This window comes from Saccoglossus kowalevskii, chromosome 4, assembly GCF_978046115.1.
Source record: "Saccoglossus kowalevskii chromosome 4, keSacKowa6.1, whole genome shotgun sequence".
In the NCBI taxonomy this organism is placed as follows: Eukaryota; Metazoa; Hemichordata; class Enteropneusta; family Harrimaniidae; genus Saccoglossus; species Saccoglossus kowalevskii.
The window spans coordinates 38,156,669-38,181,996 of NC_140644.1; the positions used below are offsets into that span (position 1 = coordinate 38,156,669).

General features: G+C 37.2%; 1 protein-coding gene and 1 pseudogene across 1 annotated transcript; both read right to left on the reverse strand.

The window, feature by feature from the left end:
- Positions 1-3,746: 3,746 nt before the first annotated feature.
- Positions 3,747-4,846, reverse strand: LOC144360307 (uncharacterized). Its single transcript, XM_078013068.1, has 3 exons — positions 4,716-4,846; positions 4,163-4,393; positions 3,747-4,026 (listed from the first exon to the last, which is right to left on the reverse strand). Exons 1-3 carry the CDS (start codon positions 4,790-4,792, stop codon positions 3,747-3,749), a joined length of 588 nt encoding a protein of 195 aa, XP_077869194.1. The 5' UTR covers positions 4,793-4,846.
- A 1,207-nt stretch (positions 4,847-6,053) lies between these two features.
- LOC100377107 (uncharacterized) lies at positions 6,054-9,838 on the reverse strand (annotated as a pseudogene).
- Positions 9,839-25,328: the final 15,490 nt, after the last annotated feature.

Genomic DNA, 25,328 nt, shown 5'->3' on the forward strand with positions numbered 1-25,328 from the left:
AACCCACCATATAGCTGCAACGTCCGTAACAGCATCGGCAATCTATTCCTGAATTTAATTGATAAGTGCTTCCCCACTGGCAATAATTTCAGGAAATTTTCAACCGAAATACCATCAAAGTCAGCTATAGCTGTATGAACAATATAAAAGATAACATCAACAGTAAAAACAAACGACAACTCGCGACTGATAAGAACACCACAACTGAACCACAACGAAAGTCAACAAACTATGCAATTGTCAGAAAAAAACGGCATGTCCGCTGGACGGGAAGTGTTTGCAGTCAAGCGTGATATACGAAGCGGAAGTTACGCAATTAGACAGACAAACTAGCGAAACGTACGTCGGGCTCACTGGAAATGAATTCAAAACAAGGTACAGAAACCACACTGCCTCATTTCGTAATCAGGCCTCTAGAAATGCGACAGAACTAAGTAAACATGTTTGGTCACTCAAATATAAAAATATTGAGCATATAATAACATGGAAAATTCTTGCTCGTGGTAACCCGTACAGTAGCTCCAGCAAACGATGTATTCTATGTTTGAAGGAAAAATTTATCATAATTTTTAGACCTCACCACTCCAAACTAAACAAAAGAAATGAACTCGTATCATCATGCCGACACAGATCAAAAGCCTTATTATGTAACACTTAACCTGTATGTTTTTTATTTTTAATATTTTTTTTAATTAGTATGTTAATTTGCGAAGTTTATAATGTATGCTCTTTGGTGCAGTGAATTATTAAACATAAAGCTCCTGATGAGTGAGGTACCTGTACCTTACGAAACAGTGCTACCGAGTTTCAATATTCATGTAGTTGTGTATTAATTCCTCTATTACCGTATTTATCCGCTCTACATATACTTTGTATTGTATATATATATATATATAAAGCAATTAGAATTGTTGTTCTCAACAAGAAGTTAAAAATATCACTCACATTGGACTGTCATTAGTTGCAGTGTAGATGCAGTTTCCATCTCCACCCACGTCGTTCACGTAGCCTACCCAGTGTGCATTGCGACCTCAATGTGTTCAAAACAGGAAGTCGGCTCATTCCACGCTCAGCAGTCATGGCGAGTACATCGGTGCCCTGTATACAGACTATGCAACAACAAATGTCAAGAGATTTTGACGATGATTCTCGTCTACTCATTTATGCCGTCGATCTTAGAAAAGTATTTATATATCAACCACCATATGCGGCTTCATTGTGTATTGAGCTATACATGGCATCAGCGAGTTTTTTGGACAATTTGTCTCATGTTGGACACGTCTTTTTGAGGGAGGATACGATGGCCGCTATGAAAGATACAGTGTTTCCGCAAACTGTGGAAGTGACCAATAGTTTTGAAATGGCGGTAAGTTTGTTAATGGCTTCTATTTATAAGCATTAATTTTCTTCGGATTATTATGAGTCTTTAATGAAAATTCACGAAAAAAAAAACGGGAGAAAGACAATAGACAAGTACCATGTCCTGTCGCGGAAATGAACAATAATGCCTACAAGAGTGGAATAACAAATTCACACCTTGGCTGGTTTAACACCTTGACGGAAACGGACCATAAGTTCACTACATACTAAATGGTGTTTCTTTTTGCGATTTTACTCTGTACAAGTTTTGGGAACAATTATCGTATTTATTTTGGCATGTTTTCTTCTCTCATTAGAATGTTGATCATTACATGAGATGTGATTTTGTCCTGAATTTATTCGTGCTTATTTCTCAAAAAAATATGGGAATATCAATTGATGTTCTGTGGACCCTATACAATTCAGTACATTTATTGGAGAGCATCCCACAGTATTAAATATATTTATATATATTTTTCTGACAGGCAGTGTACAGTCATGATGATGATCAGACAGAATTTCAAACTGACTATGTGGATAGTTGCTTGTGCATATGGGAGTGGAAAAATCTCAACTATACTACAGTACCAATGAAAACAAAAATTGAAGCAAATCAGTATTTAGCATCCTTGAAACGAGATTATATTGAATATTCAGGGGATGGAAGAGTGGTGCCTACAAACATCAGTGTGAAAGGCATTGAGAGAGTTGGCTATGAGAAGAGAATCAACCGCCGTAATTCTACAGAAACCACATCAACTGTCGCTACAACACTAGCTCCAGCACCTTCTACATCAATATGCGAGTCAGCATCCAGAACCAACAAATTATTGCAGGGAATAAGAAATGAACAAACAATACACACTGAACGATTTGAATTAAAAGGATGCAATATAAGAGAAAGCTGCCAAATTGCCCTGAAAAAGTGTAGGGAACTCATGATAAACAAAACCCATTTTGAGGTGAAAGTTGTTTGTGAGCCAGATAACGTTGTGGATACAAAGGCATTGAGATTTGTAGCCAAAATAGATGGTAACTGGGAGCTCTTGGGTTATGTTTCGGTGTCGAAAATTCCAAAAATGACACATGCATTAAATAATAATGAAATAAAAAAAATAGTATTAACAAAGCCAGAGTTAGTCTTAACAGCAAAAGTGCCTGGCTATTTTGCCTTTGTTTTTGTATCGAAATATAACCGTTGGTTACCAGATGATGCAACCAACACATATTGTGTACGATCCTAATAAGGGCCCTAAATCATTTAATCTGTTTTGAGTATATATGTATGTATGTATGTGAACCACTATTCTTTTTATTAGTTGTCCGTATAGATTTATTTCACTATAATTGATACAAGTCTGAGTGAGTGGTTTCTGTTACCTATAAATATTTTTTTTATTATGTGGGAACTGATGCATTTTGCACATGTAAATAAATAGTATGCACAAAATTTGTTGTCTTTTTTTTATTTATTACTGTTTATACTGCATTATATAAGTTGGAAAAGAACTATCAATGTGACAGAATGGTTACCAATCAACATGGCATTGAAATTAATCTACCCCAGTAAATTATAGATTACTGGAACTACAATTGCACATTTCTGTAATAAGAGTTGTTATGCCCAGTGAATTAAGTGTTTCTGGAAAAGAATATTGCTTCTATGCCCAGTAAATTACTCACGATAAAAAAAAAATTGCACAAATTCTGTAAAAAATGTTCTCCCGCCCAATAAGTTTCAAACAAAGAGCTAGTTCTGTACAGTGCTCAATAATACTCCCACTTATTAAACTTTGAAGCAGAAACAAACCTCTGCAGAATAGCTAAAAAATACATGTTTTTCAAACAAAGTTCATAAACGTTGACAAAATTACAAACCCAAACTTGCTAGTTGGAAGTGTCACTGCTAATAAATTGCTTTAGTCAAATTGAGAGAAAAGTAATCTCAGTGATTCTAGCAGAGCCCCTCACTCCATAATTCTGGATAAACAATAGATCATAATTACTATTACAAGGGAAACAATGTAAATGATTAACATAATTAATTGTTATGCAAATTATCAAAAGACATTTTCCTGAGAACACGGCTACATAGTGATTAATATTATAAAAATCATCCTCCAAAGTTTGTTTTAATGCCCAGAGAATTATGCAAATTTCTGTAAAAAATGTTTTACAAACAATTATCAAAGAAATTAGCTGGTTATGTAGCCAAACTGCCAAAAGGTTATGAAACAGTACAAAATAAAAATGTCCTTGAAATAAGTTTAAACAGTTATATTGTCTTATATTTTGCATGTAAAAATCAGTGCACATATATTTGATTAATAACACCAGGTGAGGACAGACTGACCTAACAATACAGAATTATGGGAGAGAGATAGTGATTAGTACACATGCTCAAGTGTTCTTTCATAGCCTGGAGGTGGAGGCAGGTCTAGTGCTGTTCTGTGAAATCTTGCTCTCACTGATAGACTGTTTCTCACTGGTAGGTAAGCTCTTCCAGCTGTGAAAAGAGAACCATCATCTCTGGATCGTAACCTCACCGAATGAAGACGCTGTGTTTCATCTTCATCGTCAAAGCTGGGTTGATCTTCATTGGTATAGCGAGAACTTACTGTATGATAAAAAAAGGGCAAATCTGGACTTGCTTTCTTACAAAACTCTCTGTAATAAAAAAAAAAATTTTTGAGTGAATACAAAATTCAAATACTGTAGGTATGACCCAGTTTTCCAAATTATGAATTTCAGCAAAATTTGAAACATAGCCTACAAGTGATCTCTTCAGTAGTATATAACTTACCGACACATTGCCCTCCAGCAGCACTTGAACTCTTTATGTGTAAATGAATCCCCAAGCTTCCTTCTAACCATACTGAAAAAGCACTCAATGTCATCAGTTGTACCAGCTCGAGGATGCTCAGCCTGAAAGTTGTCACTACATATTTGTCTTCTTCGAAACTCCTGTGATTCAATATTTGTTACAATCGCAATTAAAGACTCCCTCGATAATCCTTTAACACCCTTCAAAGGCCTGAAAAATAACAAAAATTATAAATTTTGTATTGAGATGTGAGAACCGATTACTATAAGGATGAGAAAAAAAAATATCTGTTTCTCGTTTCTGCACGCATCATTTTGAACTATGTGCCTCGGTCGTTTTTTTTCCTTCTGAAGCATTCCAAAATGGGCTTGTGCTTGCGCTTGTGCCCGCACTTGTCACAAATTTTCCTTATTTTAGCTCAGTATTAAAAAAAACAAAAAACGTCTTGAATTTTTTTTTCTGGCCTAACATTAACTGCATAGTTTTGTCCATATAAATTGTACTGAATATATGCAACTGTAAGATGACTAACCTGTTCACATCAATAGTGGCAAAGTCATACACTTCTTTGTGCCATGGCATCAGATCCTCAAGTATATAGTTTAACATTCTATAATTGCCTTTCTGTCGTTGTAGCTGAGACAAGCCTCTTCCATCACTCGCTTCATGCCATTCAGCTAACGTTTTAACATACCGTGCAGTTTCTTCAAACCCTTTCTCAGCCAAAAAGTTGGCAACAGCAAATGACAATAATTTCTCGGCATCTTCAACAGACTGCTTTCTCAAGCCTTTAAATGAAGCATAAGACAATCCAGTGTGGGGATCTTCCAGAGCATCTTTGAAACCCTGTAAATTAATATCATCTGGTCCACCTGCCCTTGTATGTTGAGCTATGCGTTTGAGAATATGGTTGTGATCTTCTCTATCGTGAAAGAAGTCCTGCGTATCCTCATCAAACTCTGGTATGTAGGCATGGGTATGGAAACTGTGCTCCACTGTACTGTGAGCTGCTACCAAATCTTTGAACTCGTATTGTGCAATTATTGATTTCAACATACCGGTTTGACTTTCTGGTGTATTTGCTCTCCAGGGATATGGGGAATAACCCTCTTGTGGGAACTGGTTTTGACGGATATGTTGTAGTACGTCTTTCAGGTCCCATCCCCTGTTCAGCAGTTCATCAATCTGTTGTATTGTAGTTTGTGGCACAGCAGGATTTGGTCTTGCAACTACATGTATACCCTCATTGTTAACTGTAAATAAGGAATGGAATTAGTGTAAGTATGAAACAAAATAACTTAATTTGCATTGTTGGTCTGTTACTTGCGGCAATGTTACTTGAAATACATACCTTCTTCAGTGATAAGCATTTCTAATAAACTCTTTGCCTGCAATCTGGACACCTTATCCTTGGCCATCATCAACAATTTAAAGATTGAGGTTGGTTTACCAGTGAGTCCATTATATCGACAACTGTTGAATTCTCCACCAGTTACACTACCTATTGAAAAAGAATAAAACTACTGTTATTTTTCATTCATTAAAAATTAGCTTAGGCTAAATACATTCTGGTATTAATCCTACAGCTGTCATAAATCTGGGTAACAAAATTTTTATTTAGCTGAAAACTAATTCATAATATCACATTATTTTATGTTATTAAAATTGTTTACAATCTTTCTTGACCAATCTAAAACATAGTTCCAGGATATGAGATGAAAAAAAAATGTTCAACATACCAATTGGTTTTAACCCAACTTCTACCATAGCTTTTTTAACATCATTCATAAGACGCTGGTATGTCTTGTCAGTCAACGAGTCATACAGTATGTATCTAACAGGTATTGCATATGGTTTTGTTTTACGTTGTTCATCCGCTATCATGAAAACCAATACATGAGAGGCTGCTTTCCGCTTCTTCTTATATAAATTGCGGAGGTAGTTGAACATCTCCGAGAGTTCCTCATGGAAAGCCATTGCAATATTTGGGCCATTTTGTACGTTTTCACTGATGCGCAGCAAATAACCTTCAGTGACCACAATGTAGTTGTCACACATCTGGCTAAGGACTTTATACTCATGTACTTCCCATGACAGTTTCATCAATGTACTCTCTGGTGTTCTGGGGTCTGCCTGTTTCTTATTAAACAATTCACATGCTTTCTTCTCTTCTGCTTTAAGAAAGACTTTGTCTTCTTTTAGTTCTTCTAGCCATGTTTTGTATTTTGTACGGTAATTAGCAGCTTTGGAAAGGGAGTTTACCCTGTTTCGTCTTTCAACATAGTCTTGATACATAGCTTCCAACTTGCCATCAGAATGGTCAACATCACCATGCCAAAGCTGCCTCTTTGACTCCTGTAAAACGGCGTGAAGATCTGTTCCATCTGCCTTAATCCACATGCGTCTTCCTGGTGTGGATTGTTGTAGCTGTTGTAAAGCTTATATCTGTAAGCAAGAATATAAAGAAAATTATCACAAGAGTTTAATATATTTTCCCAGGGGTATTGCCTATACTGCCTATACTGATACAAAAAAAATGTTACAAGTTTATGAAGATATAAAAACACAAGTAAGACTACATATTTGTCAGTGATTTCTGCAATTCACTGACTGGATCCGTGGTAGATATACTTGTATAAGGTTATATCTTTGACAACCAGCAATAAAATCTCACCTGTAAAGAGGTGTAAGCTTTGAAATCACTCTTTTCAGCTATACTTTCCAGTCTTCGAATGCTGATTGATGGTATATTAACCCTTGCCTAGATAAATTAAAAACAGAATTATAAGCACACCACAATTAAACAAACCAGATACTTACATTCAACTTGCAGTGAATGAATATGATTAAAAAAAAAAAAAAAAAAAAACTTGGTAATTTAATTCAGTAATACCAATACTTACATTTAATGGATGTCTGTCTTCAACTGCTATCCCACTCCAACAGGGTCCCCTATATAACTGTACAAATCTCTCTCCTAAATTGGCATGCATAGTCTCCAACCACTGCTGATATATCTCTGGGCATTTCAACTGAAATATAGTGTTTTTGCTCAGGACAAAAATAGACTTAATATTCAGTATTTAGTATTAAGTTGTCTTTATCTTATAAACACTTAAAACTATTAACTTTCTGCAATGTAAGCATGTTACAAGATATACATAATTACCTCCGTCGCAGAAGCACAGTTGAAAAATCTGATCACATAGCTCAGCATGGGAAATGGCATCCTATCCAAAGGCATTCTTGGTGACCCATCATTTCTCTTTAATGCAATTGCTTTCACTAGTTCATGTGGTATGTTATCTTCTTTATTGCACTGGAGTGTTTTCATGGCATCCACCGATAGTTGAATGTAATTAGTAGGACGATTTATGATGTGGTGGTTATTTAATACTGTGATAAAACTGTGCTCTGTAAGTGCAACAAGGTTAGTTTTGTCAGTTAATGAAATAAGTGATGTAAGTACTGATAACTGGTCAGCTGCATTCATAGATGAAAATAAGTCATGCATTACTGATGACTTATCAGCACAGGACTGCATATTAAGTACATCAGGGCTTGTTAGTAATTTTAATGGTGGAATGTCTTTATTTCTTATTCTTAGATATGGTGGTGTTGTTAATGGTGTAGATTCTGGATGTGATTGGTTGTTAGTCGCGTTGTTAATAATGTGGTTAGTGTTATGTATGGGAATGTCAATCTGGAATATGCCATATGTCACTTCAGCATTTTCCAATGTCCTATACTTGGACTTGAGAGAATTTTCCCCATCAACAGTGTGCTGTCGACAAGCATTACCTAAAACAGAAAAATCAAATTTAAATTGTTGAGATCTGTATCGGTACCCACAGTGTGGTTGGCACTACATACACATAGATTTCTTATATGCACTAGTACATAACTTGGCCAGTAGTAGATAGAGGAAAGCATAGAACTTCTACACATAACAGGAGTTCTCATTACAGCTCTGGCAAATTTTATTGTAATGTTTAGCCACTGTTGCTAACTGTTGATAAAGAATATTAGTTAACAACAAAGAATAAACAAACACAATTTCATTATTATAAACTTTAGTCAAAATTGTTGTTGTGCAATTTATTTACTTACCTGTTCTACCAAATCCTACTTTATTCACAGAAACTGCAGCATCACACCAATATTTACTGCTCCCTTTCATGTATGGCCATTCATCAAACTCAAATTCAAGTTTTGATAAGCTAATATACTCCACAAGAGCATTTTCTTCATCCTTTGTCCATGGTTTAGGACCTCTTCTCACCTGCCAATGATATATTTTGGTCTGACCGTTATAAAAAATAATTTTACTATATCTAAGAAACATAATATTAGTACATATTATTAGGAAATGAAAGAACATCACTGAACAACATTAATCTTACCGGTTTTAGAACTTCTAGCCCATCATATGTCCTGCTATTCTTTTTCGCTGGTTTTTCTGGAGTTGTCTTAGTTGGGGAAGAATGTCCATTAAATAATACCCTCTTGGATTGTCTCACCATATTGACAGAAAAATACTAATCCACTAAACTAAAACTATTCTACACTACTGCCACTACATAACCTATACTGTCCCACCACCACACCTACGATACCTGAGTTGATTACATTCTAAGCAGTGTACCTGTAGGAAAATAAAAAAATTTAAATAAATGAAATATTTTAAGTATATGACTTTGTTGCAGTATCCTATCAGTTATCATAATAACTTTAAATTAACTTGAATAATAATAACAATTTCACTCATAATAGTTTTTTTGGCTGCTATATAAGTGCATGAGGGACTTGTGACACAGGGCCGTCTTACAGAATAAATTTTAAAATACAGTAAAAAAAAAAGATGAAATAACTGTAACTGTAAAATGGCAAACTGGCCTGAATTAGAATGTAACAATATGTCAAGATAAATTTGTTTCTATGTGCCATGTTTCTTAAAAGGTACTAGTAGTTAACTTAATTTATGGTTCTCTGTATTAAAATGTTTCACAAACTTTTCTACAGAAATATATGTTCTAAGAAAAATAATTTATATCAGCTAACAGACATCTATATTTTTTTATTTTTGAGACAGAAGATTTGCTAATGTCATTCTCCAGCGTTTATATTACAGCTATTTGACATTTACAAAGGGACACACACTTGCAACACACGGTACACTTCCTGAAATATTAGTGTTTGTTTAGAAGATTAACGTCAGCCATTTTCAGCGAAAAGGACAGCAAAAACGATTGAAAATAAACCGTCATAACTTCTGAACCGTTGGGGTCGAAAGGGGTCGGATTGCGGTTTTGCAAACCTCATATGTTTAAGATTCAAGTTGGCATACTTTCACTGTTCAGATCCCTTCTATTTTATTCAGAAACGGTCGACGAAATATGCATGTATCACCGTTTCAGCTAAACACCGACAGGACAGATTTTTTGCTGAGCAAAATTCGCTCATATAGTCCAACTAAATCTTTTTTTGAATACAGACATCATATTGGGAGTATTCAAGAGAACCAATGTGTACAGACACAAAACAATAACACGAGACAATATAACAACACTCACCAGTTCTTTGAGAAGAGGTTAAAAGACAATGACCTCAAAATGGCGCTGCGTTGAATACGCTGATGTCGCAATGCACACTGGGTAGGCTACGTGAACGACGTGATCTCCACCCCAGTTTCACATCCCGCACACCCAAATCGGACTACAGCCCGAACTGGAGCATTTTCTGGGCAGTTCCTTGCAGAATTTGCTCCTTTTCACGAATATGTTAAAAATACCTTTTTTTTATTATTTCTTAATTTTCTTGCATCTAAAGTTGAAAATAGTCCAGTCACTTTTTTTTCGAACGTCGTAGTACTTTGTTGACTGTTACAATCTTTTGTTCGTCTTCTTCTTCTCCTCCTTCATTTTCCTCGCCACCAGATGCGGTATTTCACTGCTCATACAATCAACAGTCATAACTTGTGAAAATGCGTTCTGTCATCCTCTGTTATGGATTAGTACTGCTGAATCATTGTGTTTCTTTTATATAATTTCTGTATGTAAGAACATATATAAAATGTCTGAAATAATAGAGCTATGAACCAGAGATGAGTTTCCAAACTTACAGGTACTTTTAAAATGAACAATGAAGTTTTTGTTCGACAAAACTGTAACTAGTTTGTGTGTGCTCTGAATCAAAACTGAGTGGTCACTTCCTATTTCGAATTGAACTAGAAAAGTTACAAGAAAGCACATGTACACCACACGAGGTGCAATCCATATATTCACAGAGGTAAATAACCAAAATAACCAAACCATAACAACCAATGAATCCAAATGTGAAGCAGGCATATGATTGGCTTTCATTTACACAGAACAACCATCTCAGCTATCATCTTTTGCCATTACAACTGTGTTCATTAGCAATATTCAAAGCCTCATTGCGTGATGACTTTTGTCTTGGTTCTGTGTGCGCCTTTTTTTAGTTTGAAAATAATTTCTTTTTGCATCTAAAATGAATGTAAAGGAAAAAACAATTACTGTAAAATCTTTAATTTTTCTTGCAATTAATTTTCGCTTTTTTTCCCTGAAAGAATAATTCAGTTAAACTAAAATTCAGCGATACCATTTTTCCTACATTTTACATTCAACTCGTCAATAATCAGTGAAAATAATTTCCATACAAAACGCCCAACAATTCTTTGCAGCGAAAATTAATTCCACCTAAAATTATATTCATATACGTTGACATGGATGTGTACATAATGCCTTTCAGTACCAATCATGGGGACTATAGGTGCATATGAAAATAAAACACTTGTGCTGCATGGATACTGTTTTTTGTTCCTCATATCTCCACTTTTAATATTACTGATACACAAACAAAATTATTTATGGTCTAGCCTTAGGTGTATAGTATATACCTTAAGTGTGTGAGTTTATTTCCATGTACAGAAAAAAAAATATCAAGTTACCAGTGACAGTAGCTTCTGGTGCACCTGGCTATATGTTCATTACATCGGATACAATTCTCTTAATAATCGCTTCATTACAGTCTGCTCTGAAGCTGAAAGACAAATATAATAGTTGTTGTTTTAAATAATTATTACCATATAAATAATACATACAAATGTTCAAACGAGTAAGTAAATGGCAGGTTTGCTGTGGCTAAATACACTGCCCTGTACCATGTCAAATAAAAAACATCATATTTTTATAAAATGTTAAAAGATGACTTGGGTTATGTTTTGACACATTTCTCAAAATAGCCACATTGTTATGTCTATTTTGACAATAGGTTGTTATCACCATAAATCACTTATTCAATTTAATGATTTTCATATCCTGTTTAAGGTAGCAGATTGGAAGATCTTTAATAGTTAAGTAACATCTTCAATATAGCAGGGTAGTATTTTATATAATTGAACTTGAAGTGAAGTACAAGTATTCACAGTTTATGTACATAATTCAATATACATCTGTACATCTTTAATGATACTCACCCAACATCACACTTCCAGGTAAGTCCATTGTTGTCTAACTCTTTGTAATCAGAGTGCACTTCATCCTACAATATAATTGAAAATCAATTAGTATTAGGGTCAAAGGGGACAGCTTATTAAATCAGTTTTGTCTTGATGATCCTTATGATGTTTTTGTTTAAAAAAAATATGAAATAGTTATCGTGATTTGTCTTTTCTTTAATTGTGTTTTCATAAGATGAATTCATAACATTTTAAAATCTGCAAAAATGTGTTCAATGTTTCAATGAATACCGTGTTCGTTAGACTCGGTGCCCATGATTTTAGCATTTCCTTACAAAATGTTTCAAATTTGACTGTAAAAAAAAAGGATTTTTCAACTGTTTGATAAATTGCAAGCTGATCAAGCAATCAAATCTGTGAACTATGTGTTTGTTTGCCAAACAACTTTGAGACAATGCCCACATTATAATATAATACCATAAACAAAGAAGTCAATAACTACTCAACATCTGATCTGAGAACCCCCCCCCCCACACTTTCATCAACTAACTTTCCACCAAAAACTCAAAAATGTCATACACATATAGGCGAAGCGATATGTTCATGGACATGTTGTAGGTATTAATCACATTAAACAACAAGTTACTCAAAAAGCAGTGCAAAATGTATTTTTTTTTAATATAGAATATTTTTTTTACAAAAACAGTGAAGCAACAGATGGAGAGATGGGTGGAACACTACTCCGATCTCCACTCCAGGCAAAACACTGTGCCCCCCTCAGCCCTCGATGCCATTGAATGTCTGACAATGATGGATGAACTCGACGATGAGCCATCCTTGGAGGAGCTCAACAAAGCCATCAACAGTCTGACCACAGGTAAATCACCAGGCAGCAATGGAATCCCGCCCGACCTACTAAAACACTGCAAGACCTTTCAACTGCTCCCACTGCCAGTGCTGCAAGGAAGGTGCGGTCGCACAGGACATGCGAGATGCCAAGGTTGTCACCCTCTACAAAAACAAGAGAGAGAGTGAAGTGACTGCAACAACTATCGGGGTATCTCCCTGCTCAGCGTGGTCGGCAAGGTCTACACTAAAGTAATTCTAACCCGCCTACAAGAACATGCTGAACGTGTCTATTCTGAGTCGCAGTGTGGATACCGTGCCAACAGATCGACAATAGACATGATCTTTTCTCTCCATCAGCTGCAAGAGAAGTGCAGAGAACAGAACATACCCCTGTTCTTTGCTGTCATCGATCTCACCAAGGCATTTGACACGGTTAGCAGAGAGGGCCTCTGCCTACGCATAAGATCAGATAACAAGCTGTTCAACCTCAGCCGCCTTAGGGCCAAAACAAAGGTATGTGAAGCTCTGATCAGAGACCTACTGTTCGCTGACGACGCCAGACTTGCAACGCATACAGATCAGGAGATCCAGTCTCTGATGAATCGCTTCTCCCAGGCATGCCAGGACTTTGGTGTGATCATCAGCCTGAAGAAGACAGAAGTGTTGGGCCTGTGTTTAGAGGCACCTCCAGCCAACACCATCGGTGACTATGAACTGAAGGTCGTGAATCATTTCACATACATCGGGTCCACCACAAGTAACAATCTCTCCGTGGACAAGGAGATTGACAGGAGGATTGGAAAGGCTGCAACTACACTTGCCCGTCTCACTGCACGAGTCTGGGAGAACCCCAAACTCTCTGTCAAGATTAAGATGTCCGTGTACAATGCTGTCGTCCTCAGCACACTTCTCTATGGAAGAGAAACTTGGTCCACCTATGCCAAGCAGGAGAGCAGACTCAATTCCTTTCACATGAGGTGTATTTGTCGCATGCTGGGGATATCATGGAAGGACAAAGTTACCAATGTTGAAGTGCTGTCTCGTGCTGGCCTCCCAACCATGATCACCTTTCTCAGACAACGCAGACTACGCTTGTTAGGACACGTACATCGCATGGAGGATGGCCGAATCTCTAAAAACCTACTCTACGGAGAACTGGACGTAGGAAACAGAAACACCGGACGGCCACAGCTGCGTTTCAAAGATGTTTGCAAGAGGGACTTAAGGGCTCTTGATATTGACACAGAACACTGAGAGGACCTTGCAAACGACAGATCCAACTGGAGATGTTCACTCTCCAGGCAACTAAAATCAGAAGAAACAAGACTGATGCGCAATGCAGAAGAAAAGCGGATCTTGCGAAATGAACTCTGCAACAGACCTGTGCCAGTTTACAGATGTGACCTATGTGGCAAGGACTGTCATTCTCGTATTGGAATGTTTAGCCACAGTCGACGCTGTAGGGCTGATGTCAATTAGGATTTTAGCATGGTCAATATTGACCGACGGGGGCCATATAAGTGTTTGCAGCATGAGCTCAAAACAAAACAAAACAAATGTTATCATAGACCTGAAGGAGTGTATGTAATGTAATGCTGAATTGAATCAGAAACAGCTGTAGTCGTGTGCATACAACAAATTATTTACCAAATAACCGCTGTGAAATTGTTAGCTCTTGTTTTACATCACATTTTCTGAAATATGTGAGGTACGTGTACACGATCATTTTCTACTACAGAGAATAGGAAATATAGGTTATTGAAAAAATAATGTATTCATTGTGACCCCTCTAAGTATAATCATGTGGTTATATGGTGTGTTATTTGCTGTAGATGACTATTTACAAAATGAAATGCACCGTTCATAAATGACCTTTATCAGTACATGCCCAGCGTACATGGAAACGATAGGGAGCTCTTGGTCAGCATCCGGAAGTGGGTTTCGCTGAATAAAATATGGTACGCAGGTTGAAGTAAAAAACAGAAAATGTTGTAAGAGGGGTGTAAGAGTGTGATAAGTGTATTTCCCGCAGTGTCTTGTCCAACGTCTTGTTTGTGCAGATAATTTTCCCTAGAGTGTGCCAACTGATCATTTTTTTTAATATTTGGCGGACTTGTTGTTGCAGGGTTACAAGTTTGTTTACAAACGCAATATCTAAAAAAAATAGATGCCGATATACATAATTACGGGGACTGACAAAGCTCAATTTGAAATGCTCTATTTCTAATTTTATAAAGTTTAGATTCAAATTCAGCAGCTAAATTATGAATATATCTAAATCTATTTTTTGGCGCTATTTTGAAAGGGAGGCAATGGGTGGGTAGCTGGTACAGATTACAGGAAATAAATGCATTTTAATAAATGCGTAAAATGCATTTTACGTTTTTACAGGAAATAAAATGAAAAGTTCCATACAGTAGAAAATAGGCTTTTACACTTAACAGATAACACAAATTTCTAAATACATTTTACATTTGTATAATATACTTGGAGATTTGTGTTTAAGAATCAAAATTCCGTACGTATTGCGACATTTCATGTGGATAATACTCAATACGCTTACAAAAAATAAGATCAGTGTACAAATTACGAACGAATAAAATATAAAATAGATTACATTTTACAAGTTAACCATGCCTACGAATTTACGTTTTCTATTTATTTAAATTACATTATTACAAAAATAAAAACAATTGATTACAGCTTACGAAAATACTTCTTATCGACCCACTGGAAACGATGTATCGTGACTTTTAAATACTCTTTTTTTTTGGCGCATCTGTCGCTATTTACATGGCTATTTAGAGAGGATAAATTATAAACTACGTCGTCATTCAGCGAGCTATTTAGACATCTAAATTATAAACTACGGCGCTAATTCGAAATGATGTACTGTGAATTTTAAATTATTAAGTTTCGGACACGATTTAGCTTGCTATTTAGACGATCTAAATTATAAACGACGGCGCTATTTAGTGTCGCCGGTATAAATAATCATATAATGGTAGATGACAAAGTTATATTCAGCCAAGCAATCCAGATGTACAAGATTGTAACAAGTAGCGCAAAACATGTGGAAGGAAATACACATTCAATGTGTTTAGTTTAGTTCCGTCGGACAATAATACTTCGGTTCAAATACCACAAACTGTTTTCTTTGAAGTATTATCCTTTGTTCACAATAATATCATATTCCAGGTAAAATGAAGTACGAATATTTATTGTGACAAATTCAAAATTTTAAATTCTACAATATTTTGTGACTTGCATTGTAACACGTGGCCTTAAGTATACGTGGGAGGTAATACACTTCTATTGAATCGTGGTCGCCACGTTTGTTCGGATAATAATATTGAAAATAAAAAAGCAATGGCTTGAACTAAAATGAAATCAAAGCATGGAGTATTTTACCTCCATAATCAAGGACACTAGAAATGTATTTGCTAGTATCTTTGATATTATCCTTGGCAACATGAATGTCTACCGTTGCTGCTGAGAGGAATTTGTTTATGTTGAGGAAATTGATCTATTCAAGACAATTGTCGCATTCAATCTGTGCATGGTGTTACAATCCACTCAATGCATTAAATACATTGAAAATTCTAGTCCTACAAAACACTGACTGTAAGACCCGCGTTCGTCTGTTCTAGCTCTAAATGATTATATATATATAGATATATATATATATCAGTAATTTTAATGAAAAAAAGTACATTTATCTTAGTAATAGTGACACCTGTTGTTTACTGTGATGAACCCCCACGGTTGGGTACAGGAGCATAAGAAAAATGAAACCATCATACATGGCCTTATAAACAGCCTTTTACTTCATAGTGGGGTGGGTGGAGTAAAGCTGTGATTATTTTTATTACTTTCTGACCATCTAGTTTGCCATTTACCATGTCCATATAAACTAAAGCTCCAGCCAATATCAGATTTGACTACTTGTTTCAAGCTATGGCGCTTGGAAATGAGTGTTGTGACATGTGGCAAATGTCCAACTGTCTTGGTTAATAAGATTGGATATATTTCAACTAGAAACAGGTAAACCAGTATACCTGTATGTACGAAGCCAGTGAATGTTATTCAAGCCAAAGAAACTGCATCTATTTATATAAATACACATGGACAGAGAATATTTTCTTGGAGCACTAAATGTGACAATTGCCCTACTGTCTGTGATAAATATACCACACCAGCTACATATGCCCGACGAGGAGTTGGGTAGGTAGTGAAGAAAAACATTGACTGAAGCCTGGCAGAGGACTGAATTGTTGTCAACAGCAACAAACATACTGGGAAAGTCAAAGACAGTGAAAAAACAAACAAACAAAAACACACAGGCATATAAATACTAACTTTCTAGGATCTTTATTGACTCCAAGTAATCCAGAGTAGAACGAGATGAATCAACGCTATACTCCGCCATCTTTATTTTAATATTAGATGCAACCATTATTCTGTAGGGGACAACGGGTCATAACTTGAGGGGAGTTAACACCCATGATTTTTAAAATGCCTTGATCAATAAGAGTCTAAGTTACAGGGAACATTATTTTCATTTTTCAGTGGACCAATAAATGCATTTGACAGGAAAATAGAAAAACTCTACCACAACAGCAATTAGAACAGCTTGCTGCATTATAAGTATCACTTCCCTGTCAAATTAGTGGTTCATGCTTATTTGAATCTGAACATAACAGGCCAATTCTATCACACCTTGCTAGGCTTGAACTTCCATCCAATCAGAGCATTCCAAATGAACATGATTCTCCATAATACTAGAGGGCGCTCTGACCAAAAAATTGCCATGATCTAAATAAAAAGAACTGAATGTCCACAGTTATGTCTGTAGGTGTACCTTACCTGCATGCAAATAAAGTCCAAGATTGGTCGGTTATGTACGTACTTATCCAAAATGAATTCATAACCATTTTAACGCGTAGGCAGGGTAGTGAAATTAAACGGTACCCACCGAAAAATACACAGGGTCAGAACCCTGATCAACACATTGAATTAAAGTCCACGATTGGTCGGTTATGTACGTACTTATCCAAAATGAATTCATAACCATTTTAACGCGTAGCCAGGGTAGTGAAATTAAACGGTACCCACCGAAAAATACACAGGGTCAGAACCCTGACCAACACATTGAATTAAAGTCCACGATTGGTCGGTTATGTACGTACTTATCCAAAATGAATTCATAACCATTTTAACACGTAGCTAGGGTAGTGAAATTAAACGGTACCCACCGAAAAATACACAGGGTAAGAACCCTGACCAACACATTGAATTAAAGTCCACGATTGGTCGGTTATGTACGTACTTTTCCAGAGTGAATTCATAACCATTTTAACACGTGGCCAGGGTAGTGAAATTAAACGGTACCCACCGAAAAATACACAGGGTCAGAACCCTGACCAACACATTGAATTTAAGTCCACGATTGGTCGGTTATGTACGTACTTATCCAAAATGAATTCATAACCATTTTAACACGTAGCCAGGGTAGTGAAATTAAACGGTACCCACCGAAAAATACACAGGGTCAGAACCCTGACCAACACATTGAATTAAAGTCCACTATTGGTCGGTTATATACGTACTTATCCAGAGTGAATTCATAACCATTTTAACACGTGGCCAGGGTAGTGAAATTAAACGGTACCCACCGAAAAATACACATGGTCAGAACCCTGACCAACACATTGAATTAAAGTCCACGATTGGTCGGTTATGTACGTACTTATCCAAAATCAATTCATAACCATTTTAACACGTAGCCAGGGTAGTGAAATTAAACGGTACCCACCGAAAAATACACAGGGTCAGAACCCTGACCAACACATTAAATTCAAGGCCAAGATTGGTCGGTTATGTACGTACTTATCCAAAATGAATTCATAACCATTTTAACGCGTAGCCAGGGCAGTAAAATTAAACGGTACCCACCAAAAAATACACAGGGTCAGAACCCTGACCAACACATTGAATTAAAGTCCACGATTGGTCAGTTATGTACGTACTTATCCAGAGTGAATTCACAACCATTTTAACACGTGGCCAGGGTAGTGAAATTAAACGGTACCCACCGAAAAATACACAGGGTCAGAACCCTGACCAACACATTGAATTAAAGTCCACGATTGGTCGGTTATGTACGTACTTATCCAAAATGAATTCATAACCATTTTAATGCGTAACCAGGGTAGTGAAATTAAACGGTACCCACCGAAAAATACACAGGGTCAGAACCCTGACCAACACATTGAAATAAAGTCCAAGATTGGTCGGTTATGTACGTACTTATCCAAAATGAATTCATAACCATTTTAACACGTAGTCAGGATAGTGAAATTAAACGGTACCCACCGAAAAATACACAGGGTCAGAACCCTGACCAACACATTGAATTAAAGTCCACGATTGGTCGGTTATGTACGTACTTATCCAAAATGAATTCATAACCATTTTAACGCGTAGCCAGGGTAGTGAACCAATGCATTGCCTGATATTAAATGTTAACTAACGTCTTAGTACATAAGTATAAGCATAAATGTCCACAGTTATGTCTGTAGGTGTACCTTACCTGCATGCAAATTAAAGTCCAAGATTGGTCGGTTATGTACGTACTTATCCAAAATGAATTCATAACCATTTTAACGCGTAGCCAGGGTAGTGAAATTAAATGGTACCCACCGAAAAATACACAGGGTCAGAACCCTGACCAACACATTGAATTAAAGTCCAAGATTGGTCGGTTATGTACGTACTTATCCAAAATGAATTCATAACCATTTTAACGCGTAGCCAGGGTAGTAAAATTAAATGGTACCCACCGAAATATACACAGGGTCAGAACCCTGACCAACACATTGAAATAAAGTCCAAGATTGGTCGGTTATGTACGTACTTATCCAAAATGAATTCATAACCATTTTAACACGTAGCCAGGGTAGTGAAATTAAACGGAACCCACCGAAAAATACACAGGGTCAGAACCCTGACCAACACATTGAAATAAAGTCCAAGATTGGTCGGTTATGTACGTACTTATCCAAAATGAATTCATAACCATTTTAACACGTAGCCAGGGTAGTGAAATTAAACGGAACCCACCGAAAAATACACAGGGTCAGAACCCTGACCAACACATTGAAATAAAGTCCAAGATTGGTCGGTTATGTAGGTACTTATCCAAAATGAATTCATAACCATTTTAACACGTAGCCAGGGTAGTGAAATTAAACGGAACCCACCGAAAAATACACAGGGTCAGAACCGTGACCAACACATTGAATTAAAGTCCACGATTGGTCGGTTATGTACGTACTTATCCAGAGTGACTTCAGACCCATTTTAACACGTAGCCAGGGTAATGAATTTATACGGTACCTACCGAAAAATACACAGGGTCAGAACCCTGACCAACACATTGAAATAAATTCCAAGATTGGTCGGTTATGTACGTACTTATCCAGAGTGACTTCAGACCCATTTTAACACGTAGCCAGGGTAATGAATTTATACGGTACCTACCGAAAAATACACAGGGTCAGAACCCTGACCAACACATTGAATTAAAGTCCAAGATTGGTCGGTAATGTACGTACTTATCCAAAATGAATTCATAACCATTTTAACACGTAGCCAGGGTAGTGAAATTAAACGGTACCCACCGAAAAATACACAGGGTCAGAACCCTGACCAACACATTGAATTAAAGTCCAAGATTGGTCGGTTATGTACGTACTTATCCAAAATGAATTCATAACCATTTTAACACGTAGCCAGGGTAGTGAAATTAAACGGTACCCACCGAAAAATACACAGGGTGAGAACCCTGACCAACACATTGAATTAAAGTCCAAGATTGGTTGGTTATGTACGTACTTATCCAGAGTGACTTCAGACTCATTTTAACACGTAGCCAGGGTAATGAAATTAAACGGTACCCACGGAAAAATACACAGGGTCAGAACCCTGACCAACACATTGAAATAAAGTCCAAGATTGGTCGGTTATGTACGTACTTATCCAAAATGATTTCATAACCATTTTAACACGTAGCCAGGGTAGTGAAATTAAACGGTACCCACCGAAAAATACGCAGGGTCAGAACCCTGACCAACACATTGAATTAAAGTCCAAGATTGGTCGGTAATGTACGTACTTATCCAAAATGAATTCATAACCATTTTAACACGTTGCCAGGGTAGTGAAATTAAACGGTACCCACCGAAAAATACACAGGGTCAGAACCCTGACCAACACATTGAAATAAAGTCCAAGATTCGTTGGTTATGTACGTACTTATCCAAAATGAATTCATAACCATTTTAACACGTAGCCAGGGTAGTGAAATTAAACGGTACCCACCGAAAAATACACAGGGTCAGAACCCTGACCAACACATTGAAATAAAGTCCAAGATTGGTCGGTTATGTACGTACTTATCCAAAATGAATTCATAACCATTTTAACACGTAGCCAGGGTAGTGAAATTAAACGGTACCCACCGAAAAATACACAGGGTCAGAACCCTGACCAACACACTGAAATAAAGTCCAAGATTGGTTGGTTATGTACGTACTTATCCAAAATGAATTCATAACCATTTTAACTCGTAGCCAGGGTAGTGAAATTAAACGGTACCCACCGAAAAATACACAGAGTCAGAACCCTGACCAACACATTGAAATAAAGTCCAAGATTGGTTGGTTATGTACGTACTTATCCAAAATGAATTCATAACCATTTTAACACGTAGCCAGGGTAGTGAAATTAAACGGTACCCACCGAAAAATACACAGGGTCAGAACCCTGACCAACACAATGAAATAAAGTCCAAGATTGGTTGGTTATGTACGTACTTATCCAAAATGAATTCATAACCATTTTAACTCGTAGCCAGGGTAGTGAAATTAAACGGTACCCACCGAAAAATACACAGGGTCAGAACCCTGACCAACACATTGAAATAAAGTCCAAGATTGGTTGGTTATGTACGTACTTATCCAAAATGAATTCATAACCATTTTAACACGTAGCCAGGGTAGTGAAATTAAACGGTACCCACCGAAAAATACACAGGGTCAGAACCCTGACCAACACATTGAAATAAAGTCCAAGATTGGTCGGTTATGTACGTACTTATCCAGAGTGACTTCAGACCCATTTTAACACGTAGCCAGGGTAATGAAATTAAACGGCAACCACCGAAAAATACACAGGGTCAGAACCCTGACCAACACATTGAATTAAAGTCCACGATTGGTCGGTTATGTACGCACTTATCCAGAGTGACTTCAGACCCATTTTAACACGTAGCCAGGGTAATGAAATTAAACGGTCCCCACCGAAAAATACACAGGGTCAGAACCCTGACCAACACATTGAAATAAAGTCCAAGATTGGTCGGTTATGTACGTACTTATCCAAAATGAATTCATAACCATTTTAAGACGTAGCCAGGGTAGTTAAATTAAACGGTACCCACCGAAAAATACACAGGGTCAGAACCCTGACCAACACATTGAAATAAAGTCCAAGATTGGTCGGTTATGTATGTACTCATCCAGAGTGACTTCAGACCCATTTTAACACGTAGCCAGGGTAATGAAATTAAACGGTACCCACCGAAAAATACACAGGGTCAGAACCCTGACCAACACATTGAATTAAAGTCCAAGATTGGTCGGTTATGTACGTACTTATCCAGAGTGACTTCAGACCCATTTTAACACGTAGCCAGGGTAATGAAATTAAACGGTACCCACCGAAAAATACACAGGGTCAGAACCCTGACCAACACATTGAAATAAAGTCCAAGATTGGTCGGTTATGTACGTACTTATCCAAAATGAATTTATAACCATTTTAACACGTAGCCAGGGTAGTGAAATTAAACGGTACCCATCGAAAAATACACAGGGTCAGAACCCTGACCAACACATTGAAATAAAGTTCAAGATTGGTCGGTTATGTACGTACTTATCCAAAATGAATTCATAACCATTTTAACACGTAGCCAGGGTAGTGAAATTAAACGGTACCCACCGAAAAATACACAGGGTCAGAACCCTGACCAACACATTGAAATAAAGTCCAAGATTGGTCGGTTATGTACGTACTTATCCAGAGTGACTTCAGACCCATTTTAACACGTAGCCAGGGTAATGAAATTAAACGGTACCCACCGAAAAATACACAGGGTCAGAACCCTGACCAACACATTGAATTAAAGTCCAAGATTGGTCGGTTATGTACGTACTTATCCAGAGTGACTTCAGACCCATTTTAACACGTAGCCAGGGTAATGAAATTAAACGGTACCCACCGAAAAATACACAGGGTTAGAACCCTGACCAACACATTGAATTAAAGTCCAAGAATGGTCGGTTATGTACGTACTTATCCAAAATGAATTCATAACCATTTTAACACGTAGCCAGGGTAGTGAAATTAAACGGCACCCACCGAAAAATACACATGGTCAGAACCCTGACCAACACATTGAAATAAAGTCCAAGATTGGTCGGTTATGTACGTACTTATCCAAAATGAATTCATAACCATTTTAACACGTAGCCAGGGTAGTGAAATTAAACGGTACCCACCGAAAAATACACAGGGTCAGAACCCTGACCAACACATTGAATTAAAGTCCAAGATTGGTCGGTTATGTACGTACTTATCCAGAGTGACTTCAGACCCATTTTAACACGTAGCCAGGGTAATGAAATTAAACGGTACCCACCGAAAAATACACAGGGTCAGAACCCTGACCAACACATTGAAATAAAGTCCAAGATTGGTCGGTTATGTACGTACTTATCCAAAATGAATTTATAACCATTTTAACACGTAGCCAGGGTAGTGAAATTAAACGGTACCCACCGAAAAATACACAGGGTCAGAACCCTGACCAACACATTGAAATAAAGTCCAAGATTGGTCGGTTATGTACGTACTTATCCAAAATGAATTCATAACCATTTTAACACGTAGCCAGGGTAGTGAAATTAAACGGTACCCACCGAAAAATACACAGGGTCAGAACCCTGACCAACACATTGAAATAAAGTCCAAGATTGGTCGGTTATGTACGTACTTATCCAGAGTGACTTCAGACCCATTTTAACACGTAGCCAGGGTAATGAAATTAAACGGTACCCACCGAAAAATACACAGGGTCAGAACCCTGACCAACACATTGAATTAAAGTCCAAGATTGGTCGGTTATGTACGTACTTATCCAGAGTGACTTCAGACCCATTTTAACACGTAGCCAGGGTAATGAAATTAAACGGTACCCACCGAAAAATACACAGGGTTAGAACCCTGACCAACACATTGAATTAAAGTCCAAGAATGGTCGGTTATGTACGTACTTATCCAAAATGAATTCATAACCATTTTAACACGTAGCCAGGGTAGTGAAATTAAACGGCACCCACCGAAAAATACACATGGTCAGAACCCTGACCAACACATTGAAATAAAGTCCAAGATTGGTCGGTTATGTACGTACTTATCCAAAATGAATTCATAACCATTTTAACACGTAGCCAGGGTAGTGAAATTAAACGGTACCCACCGAAAAATACACAGGGTCAGAACCCTGACAAACACATTGAATTAAAGTCCAAGATTGGTCGGTTATGTACGTACTTATCCAGAGTGACTTCAGACCCATTTTAACACGTAGCCAGGGTAATGAAATTAAACGGTACCCACCGAAAAATACACAGGGTCAGAACCGTGACCAACACATTGAATTAAAGTCCAAGATTGGTCGGTTATGTACGTAGTTATCCAGAGTGACTTCAGACCCATTTTAACACGTAGCCAGGGTAATGAATTTATACGGTACCTACCGAAAAATACACAGGGTCAGAACCCTGACCAACACATTGAAATAAAGACCAAGATTGGTCGGTTATGTACGTACTTATCCAAAATGAATTCATAACCATTTTAACACGTAGCCAGGGTAATGAAATTAAACGGTACCCACCGAAAAATACACAGGGTCAGAACCCTGACCAACGCATTGAATTAAAGTCCAAGATTGGTCGGTTATGTACGTACTTATCCAGAGTGACTTCAGACCATTTTAACACGTAGCCAGGGTAATGAAATTAAACGGTACCCACCGAAAAATACACAGGGTCAGAACCCTGACCAACACATTGAAATAAAGTCCAAGATTGGTCGGTTATGTACGTACTTATCCAAAATGAATTCATAACCATTTTAACACGTAGCCAGGGTAGTGAAATTAAACGGTACCCACCGAAAAATACACAGGGTCAGAACCCTGACCAACACATTGAATTAAAGTCCAAGATTGGTCGGTTATGTACGTACTTATCCAGAGTGACTTCAGACCCATTTTAACACGTAGCCAGGGTAGTGAAATTAAACGGTACCCACCGAAAAATACACAGGGTCAGAACCCTGACCAACACATTGAAATAAAGTCCAAGATTGGTCGGTTATGTACGTACATATCCAGAGTGAATTCATAACCATTTTAACACGTAGCCAGGGTAATGAAATTAAACGGTACATACCGAAAATTACACAGGGTCAGAACCCTGACCAACGCATTGAATTAAAGTCCACGATTGGTCGGTTATGTACGTACTTATCCAGAATGACTTCAGACCCATTTTAATACGTAGCCAGGGTAATAAAATTAAACGGTACCCACCGAAAAATACACAGGGTCAGAACCCTGACCAACACATTGAAATAAAGTCCAAGATTGGTTGGTTATGTACGTACTTATCCAGAGTGACTTCAGAC